Source organism: Anopheles gambiae, chromosome 3 (genome assembly GCF_943734735.2).
Source record: "Anopheles gambiae chromosome 3, idAnoGambNW_F1_1, whole genome shotgun sequence".
Lineage (NCBI taxonomy): Eukaryota > Metazoa > Arthropoda > Insecta > Diptera > Culicidae > Anopheles > Anopheles gambiae.
The window spans coordinates 77,239,898-77,248,737 of NC_064602.1; the positions used below are offsets into that span (position 1 = coordinate 77,239,898).

The window sequence follows — 8,840 nt, forward strand, 5'->3', positions numbered from 1 at the left end:
AAATTATCACAGCGCAATGGTTCTGTGTAATCTCGTTGCGAGTTCGTTGCAATGCGGGTACTTAGCGCAAAGAGTGTGGAGTTAAAAGAGAACAAAAGGGTTGGTTAGAATTGGAAATTTTGCTTTAGTGTTATTCAACGACAATAGTTGGCAACTGTTTAATAGATTTTTGAATTTTTAAAGAACATTTTTCAGTTCAGGTTTCCTCCGTTGGTGCTGGATAATATCCTAAAATATGCAATAATTCTTCTGGTGGAATCATTCGACATGCTATAAATCAGGTGGCTCACGCGCGTAATAGAATTGGAACCATTTTTTTTAAAAGAATATTTTCAATCCTTCATTCTTCTTAGGGGGCCATCCATAAACTCTGTAACGCTTACAATGAGGGAGAAGGGTTGACTGCATGCAGAGATAAGGTGACAAACGTAACACATAGCATAGTTTGTTCAACTACATATTAATGTTTATAAAGGTTCATATTTTGATTGAAATATATTGGTATAAATGATCTTTTTTTTCATCAAAACTATGTTAAAAGTCAGTGGTAAATTTATCATAAAAAAAAATAATTAGAAAAACACATAATAAATTAACTAAAAAATGTAAAAATGTGTCGAACACATTTCTGTCGACGACAGCTTTGATGGTTCAGATAATCTTTTAATGCAGAAATTTATCATCATTAAAATAACATTTACTTAGGAGGACATTGAACTAAGTTGAGGTGCTGTAAACTTTATTAAATACGCTTATCGGAGGAAAAGATATCTTTATTTTGCGTTACGTCATTTATGGATAATCCTGGATGTCATATAACTTTACAAGAATACCGCTACCATCAAGCATATATATGGGCAAGTGGTTTTAATCACAAGAATGTGTCATATCTTCCGAGAGTGTCTTTTGCGGCGATGATCTACGACCCGGCACGCCACTGAGTTATGACGCGAGCTGTTCCCTACGGTGCAAGGAGCTGCTCGGTAGCCCAAAAACCCTTAACATCCGCCGGGAATTGCGGGTGTGTAGTTGAATCCTCCTTTTTGCTCCTCTGCTTGCTTCCGTTGTGTAGTTAAAATTCCCCCCAGGGGTAGGAAATATTTATTCGGAATTCGTGAACGTGGCTGCGTTGGCCTTTTCGCTAGCATTTTACCGATTGATTCAAATCCAGCACGGCCTTTTACTTCGATTCCTCGGGCTAATTGAGCACGTTTTTCGCCGGGTCGTTGTTGCACTTTCATCTTTCACCCCTTTTTTTGCCATCCAACCAACCAATCGGTGGATTGAGCCGGGGAAATAAGTCGGATCGGGCAGTCTATTTCCTTGGTGTTTCGAAACCATTTCCGGTCTCCAATTACGACGATTCCGGTGAAAATCGACCATCGGTGTGGAGAGAGATTATTCGGGGTTTTCGAAGAAGATAGATCAAAGCAATTGTGACAAGAACGGGAGTAATAGCTAGTGGTATGAAATGATAACTTATATCAATGTTATTAACATTTACTATATAAGAAAAATGGGCTAAATTGTACTATGATTTGGATGCATCTAGAATAAGTACCAAAATATGCACTCAAGTTGAATCATTAAAATTTTCAGAGAATACATTCTTTATGTTTCCCCCCTGTACCATTCCAAAGCAAACATCTCATGGGGTTATCCCATGAAACGATACATCCGGAAGCAGGCCGCTAACGAACGAAAGCGGGCTCTCCAATATTCCCCGCCCTTCTTACAGAAATCCGAAGAAAACATGAGATGCGTCATTGTAAGGTGGTTCGAATATTGGGGAAAGGGGAAAAACATCGTATGGGGAAATTCTGCCTCTGCTACGTATTCTTTTCATCCTGTTTTTTTTATAATAGAAAGGAAATAAAAAGAAAATATACAAAACTGTTCCACTCAGCATCTTCTTATCAGAGAAGGGTGGGTGTATGTTAGAGCATTGCTGTTGTTACTTCCATACCGATCCCAAATCGATAACGAACGGCATAAGTGTGTCTTATTAAAGATGGGTATTTTTTTCTTCGGTACACTACTGCTAGCAGCAATGGCCAGTGGAGCAAAAATGGTTTCGGTAAGAATGCCAAGTCAGCAGCGATAGAGACGCCGGCTGTAAACTGATGAAAGGGACTGAGCTTGTATATTAAAATTATGATTACGCTATCACATTCTGGGCTTGTAGAAATAGTTTTCCTGCAAGGTGCAGGACCTGCTGGTGGGCGTGGTTGTACTTATGGTAGTGAAGGGTATTTTGGGAGTAGGTTCGATGCACCCGGTGCGATAGAACAATAGTTTTGATTGTTTGAATTTGATATTGCAATAATAGATACTACTTCTACGGAAAAATTGATGACAGTAAACAAAAAATTGATTATTTGTATAGGTTGTTCTGTAGAATAAATGAAATAAAACCAGCCAGTTACCAACTCGTAACGTTGATTGTAGTCATTTAACATTTAGTACATATTCAGGAATTACTAGTTCAAGTAAAAGCTTTTTGTTTACCTGATAAAGCAAACGCAGCATCACAGCTTCTCATTATATTTATATTATTTTTTCTACAACTCATTCCCTCCACATCCTGAGTAATGTTGTCTAGTCGTTACGAATGTAAGCATCTGCCATCGTTTGAGTTCGCCCTCACGGTTAAAATAGCGTGGCGAATCATGAATGGAGATGAGCACATGCATAAGCGCATTGCATCCTGCAATTATGCATCACATTCGGTGCTTTGATTTGTGCGAATCTTCCTCGCAGCAACAAAAAGAAGCGTTGCGAACAGGATTTCCATCTTTCCGGCCTCATTAGGCGGGCGGAGATGCATTCGCGCGCGGACCGCTCGGAGCAACCAGCCTTAAGGCAAACTTCTGCGCTGTAAGCTTCCGTATTGTTTTTTTTTTCTGCTGCATTACATCGCGACCCCATAAACGTTCGCGCGGGACTGGTTTAGCGAGCGAGTAAATGCATCCTATTCCATTGGAAAAGGAGCGCGGGTGGGATTGTTTCCTTCAGGAACTGCACCCGTGGTTGCGAGCGTTATGGGCTTCTGGGATTCAACACCTTCTGTCCTTGTTCCAAACTCGCTCGATACAGAAAAAAGAAAAAAAAAAACGCAGTCAGACACCTCATTACTCTTAATTACTCCAGACACCATTCATCATCGCTGCTGCCACAATTAATTATAATTCTTTCACTCCGACCCGACCCGTTTCGGTGTTTGCTGGTGGCCCCGGCGGGCATCGACGTTCGATGGCAGGATGCTGGATGCCTCCCCATCCCCCTGCACAAGTCCTTAAGGGGAAAGCGCGTGCTTTAAAAGAGCTGGTCGGGCACGTTTGTTTGGTGGAACGGTTTCGCGCTGTTTGGCTCGCACGGGAACCCTCGTGGGCACGACCTACCGTTTGCCAGGGCAAAAGAAAACGTTTGCTTTCCTGTTCTCCTGGCCAGCGGCCAGAAAATTGCAAACGGTAAGGTATGAGCCCCAGGTAGGCGCTGAGGTGTGCGATGAAGCCTCACGCATTCATTTACCCGTACGTCACGAATTAAGTCACGGAGGCAATGAGAGTGGCACACAAGAAACAACAAAATACCCACAAAAACCATCCACCAGCTTAAAACAGGGAGTGTAATGGGTTGGATAGTGCAGGCGTGTTGCAATCGTTGGCGCGATTGTAAATGATTAAATTCACACCACGAGTGCTGGCACGAGCTGGGTTGCATTAAAATGAAACGGAAAGCTTGCCACGAGCAGTGAGCAGCAGCCGTATCGGGGCAACATGGTAATTGCCTGAATGGTGGATACGGGCGACACTGAAGATGGTAGAAGCCGATGGTGTTAACGATCTGCTGCTTGGGTTTGAAGTGGAATCGTGCGCGTGTTAGCAGCTGCTGATACTATTTAGGCAAGGGAATCGGTGAGAAAACGAGCATGGATTGGTTGAGCGGGGTCATCTGTAACTATTGGAGGATTTTGCGATTACTTACTTTGAGACTTTTTGAAATACAGTCAACTCTCTCTCTTATTTGAGAGGCAATGGGACTGTCGAATAAGAGGGGTTTTCAAATTACAGAGGTTGAAAGTGAATGAAAGGTGCATACAAACTAGAAAAAGAACGAATAATTAGTATAGAGTCTTTACTGTTGCTATAGCGAACACGATTGCAGATTTGAGCATGCATCATTCAATATCCATGGCAACACCGTATTTAAATAAGAGGGGTACAGATTTTAGAGGTTTTCCAAATACGAGGGATAAAAATGTACTGGATATTAAGGAACTGTGAAAAAAGTTAAAATAAGAAAGGTTTTTCAAATTGGAGAGCTCTTAAATAAGAGAGGTTTCACTGTACAATCATGCAAGGATGATGAGTATTATTCATTTATATCTATTTATATCTATATTATTGGAAGCACTGGCTATATCGAATAACCTCATTGACATCATAAATGTTATGCTGGAAGATAGTCATAGCTTTTCAACTCGTCACGTTACGTTGCATTTCTACTGCGTTTTGATGGAAGCAGCACGGTGTTCGATTCCTTAATCAACTAATCGGCGAGATGGCTTGCTCATGACCGTTGGTACGTGCTATATGCTACAAAAAACCATTTGAAAACCATTGCCTTGGCGGGTATCATGAATCGCTCTTAGCAAATTGAGCGACAAGCATCCGTATGTTTATTATTTATATTACTGTACAGTATTTCAAGTACCTCATAGCATGTCGGAAATCCCAGGTCTTTGTCATAGAATGTCGGAAATCCCAGGTTATCAACAGAACTTTAACGGCAACATTGATAACGATACTGCACGGGTGTTAGTGGTTCTTTGCAGAATTAATGAAGCATTCTGATTATTCATAGCATTTATGAGAATGGTTATTACTCATTTGTTCACAACTGATCTGAAATGTAAAGCATACTTGCAAAACGGAAAAAAAACATATTTCCATTGGGTAAAATTCAATTTAAATAAGGTCATCAAGGCTCAGTTTTCTGATCCCCGGCAGTTTTGTCATCTGCGGTCAGCTGATTGTGCTAATACTCCGCAGACCGCACTATGGTGTTAACAGGCGTGGACCACGAAATAATTGATTTTTCTTATGAAAGAAAATCTTATAACAATACATATTGGGCAAAATTTCTTTCAAGCAAATAAGATTTAAACATATTTGATCAAAAAACTTTGAACAAAGCGTACAACATATATGTTTTTAACATTGAACAAATAGCCAAAGTTAATCACGAGCAAATGAGGAAGCAGCTTCAAGTGCTAGCATCGAAGAAAGATCTTGCTTTGCCGACGCTGAATCCGGGTTCATATTTTCGGAGTATATCGGCTCGTTCGTGCAAGGTGGAACTATCGAATCAAACAGGAGAGTACTTGATACAACCAACCGCAAACGACGAACCATTCTTGGGGTACTAGGGATCAAACAACTCTCGTAGGAGGCTGGCTTGTGTTCCAGAATCGTTGCGACGGATCAGTGAACATTTGGCGCAACTGGAGTACCGTGATAGTTTTGGAAGCATGGATGGAGAGTTCTTCCTTGGATTGGAGCAGTGCACCGCATTACTACAGAACGAAAGCATGAGCTGCTGGTGGAGCTGAAAGATTTCGATGGAAAGTACATTTATGCACGGTATGATGAACTCGAGATCGGGAGTGAGGAGGAGCAATATCCGTTAAAGAAGCTAGAATCGTACAGTGGAATGGCACGATATTCGTTAAGTCATCACCTTGGCATGAAATTCTCAACCAAGGATCGGGAAAATGAACTTCACCCCAAGCACACCTGTGCTATCTTGTACAAAGGAGCATGGTGGTATAGAGCGTGTGAACATTCAAATCTGAATGGAAGACATGAGAATCCAAATAATGAAAGATCCATTGGTTGGTACTATTACAACTATTCCTGGCAGGGTTATGCATACTCCAGAATTTCGATTCGCGAAGTATAATAATTGTGGAATGTGATTGAAGTTTCTGAAACAAGAGGTTTTTTAATATATTTTTTTTCGATGAACAAGTAACCTGTTGTCCGAAGAAGCCGTAAAACCCGATCAACTCCATGCCATACATATTGTGATTCCTTCATCATTCATTTTCCGGCTCATTATCAAATTCATTCCACTGGATACTTTATGGGGTTATTTTAATTTTAATTTTAAATTGTTATCTTAAAAATTTATAAATCATTTAATAAATATATATGTAGGAATAAATTAATAAAAAAAACAAATAAATAAATAAATTAAGTTATTCATAAATAAATTAATCAATAAAACAAATTGTACAGAAGTCTTATCTCATAACCAATTTCATATTAATTTCAAAGATCCCAAAAACTTGTATATACGGCTGAACGTCTGTAATTTTTTAATTCACGTACAATGCAACACAGGCAATGAATCTGTCCACTGCTGAAGAATTTCAGTAGTACCACCTGGTCCATATCATCTACTTTGAAATTTTGAGGATGAGTAAACGACTCGAGATAAGATTTTGGATTAAGTAACCAAAGCCAAATTGTTTCGTTCATTTTTAGCGACATAATACAGTTGATTATATATTATTGGAGTGATGGATGCCTTGGATATCGCAAAACGTCGAGAACTAAAACGTATTTGAGTTTGTTCGTGTGCTTTTCTTCTACTCACGCCACGTTTGCATGCATACTGCATTTAAACGTAAGCCACACGGTGTTAGGTTCACCAGCCAGAATAATCGCTGAGATGGTCAATGATGCAATCTATATGCTATATAAAAAGATAAAAAAGCATTGTTTTTTGGGATGTCCTGTACCACCCTGGAGATAACAAATTGAATGACAAGCAATCATATGCTGTAGGTTGAAAAAGACATTGTTTTCAATGGTTGTATCATGTCGTATGGAATTTACAGTTTTTTATTGGAAAATTGATAGCACTTTCACCAAACAATAGATAAAGCCACTGTATCAGTGATGGTGATTCTGCAGAGAATTGTTGAAGAATATTTATTCTGTACAGTAATTTAGACGATGAATATAACCCAATAATGGATACCCCGTATAGAGCATTTTACCCATATTATGTATATTATATAACATTATATCTATGGCATCAGGATCAACGATGAATTGCCTTGTTTACCCTTCAAAACTGAGCTAATAGATGGTCAAACCTAACTAATATGCCATTATATCAGAAAAAACCTAACATATATTTCTTATTCTTTCTTTTTTTAAAGATTCAATACTCACCTGTTGTTCTTAAAACATTCGAGATTCCAAAATCTACTCATACTTTCAAAAGGCTCGTACGGAAACCATTTGGTATAGCAAGAGTTTATGTTATGAAATTCGTTTCAACAGCTTTCTTAATTGTTCACTAAATGTTATACAGACATTGATTTTTGAGGATGGTTACGTCACGCTTTATTAGCATTATGTTACCAGTTTCATACTGGCATGCAATGAACGAAGCAAAACGGAATGTCATGGGTCAATGCTATTAAAAAGAGTACAATCTGCTTACCCGAATGAGACTCGAATTGTATTACAACGGGCCAATACTGATAAGCTTGCCAAACTACTATAAAAGCAAGCTGCATCAGACATTGCTCAGTATAAGTAACACGATCGTTGTTGTTGGTGCTAGATGATCATGGAGGCATATAAAGTGTCCGTATATTTTGTGTTGCTATTGTCATTCGTTACAATTGTTCACGGTGTCATTGAAAATAATACAGAAAAGGCTTTATCCGGGTTTTGGTACGAAGTATTGGAAACCAGGCTCGACTACCTTCAGTACAAGCTGAACGAGATGGAGCTTAATAGGAAGAAAGATCGAGATAATTTCCATGAGAATCGTTTTGACCAAGCCGTCTTATTCCAAGCAATACTGTTAAATATAAATGATTTGAACAAAACCATCCAACATTTTACATCGAAGCAAGATCGAGTATTGATTCAACGGAATCCGGGCTTATACATTCCGAGCATATTGTATCGTTCGTGCAATGAGGAACCAACGAAGCAATCTGGCAAGTATCCAATACAACCTAACGGAAACGATGTACCATACGTGGGATATTGTGACCAGACTACATTCGGAGGAGGATGGCTTGTGTTCCAGTATCGTTTTGATGGATCGGTGGACTTTTACCGCAACTGGACTGAGTATCGCGATGGGTTTGGAAGCATGGATGGAGAGTTCTGGCTCGGCTTGGAGAAGTTGCACCGGATTACCACGGCGCGAAAGCACGAGCTGCTGGTGGAGCTGAAAGATTTCGATGGAAAGTACATTTATGCACGGTATGATGAGTTCGAGATCGGCAGTGAAGAGGAGCAATATCCGTTAAAGAAGCTAGGATCGTACACAGGTACGGCAGGAGATTCATTAAGTCATCACCTTGGCATGAAATTCTCAACCAAGGATCGGGAAAATGATGTTCACTCCCAGAACAACTGTGCTACCGTGTGCCAAGGAGCATGGTGGTATAGAGCGTGTGAACATTCAAACCTGAATGGGATGTATGAGAATATGAACGATATAAAAGCTATTGGTTGGTACTTTTACAAACAATCCTGGCAGGGTTTTGCATACTCAAGAATTTCGATTCGCGAAGTTTAATTACTGTAGAGTGTATTTATGCTGAGCAGAAGCTTGTATGTTGTGAAAAGAAGAAATAAAGGTCAAGCTTCCTATTTTTCGTAAGAGTATTATACAAATGATGAAAAAACATGATGACATGTTATCAATGGTATTATGTTTCGCCGTAAATCATTGCTGTACGATAGTTTCGAACCCTTTGATCGAAGGATTCGTTTTCTCGAGTCTATACAAAGACTATT

At 39.5% G+C, this 8,840-nt stretch overlaps 1 protein-coding gene across 1 annotated transcript; it reads left to right on the forward strand.

The window, feature by feature from the left end:
- Positions 1 to 2,068: 2,068 nt before the first annotated feature.
- Positions 2,069 to 8,619, forward strand: LOC133393173 (fibrinogen C domain-containing protein 1-like). Its single transcript, XM_061656635.1, has 3 exons — positions 2,069 to 2,077; positions 2,192 to 2,260; positions 7,939 to 8,619. The coding sequence occupies exons 1-3, from the start codon at positions 2,069 to 2,071 to the stop codon at positions 8,617 to 8,619; spliced, it is 759 nt and encodes a 252-aa protein (XP_061512619.1).
- Positions 8,620 to 8,840: the final 221 nt, after the last annotated feature.

Excerpts from the sequence above, each read along its gene's own strand:
- LOC133393173 (XM_061656635.1), top strand. Across the intron at positions 2,261-7,938 it reads TAGTGAAGGGTATTTTGGGA|CAAGATCGAGTATTGATTCA; the intron begins GTAGGTTCGATG and ends TTTACATCGAAG.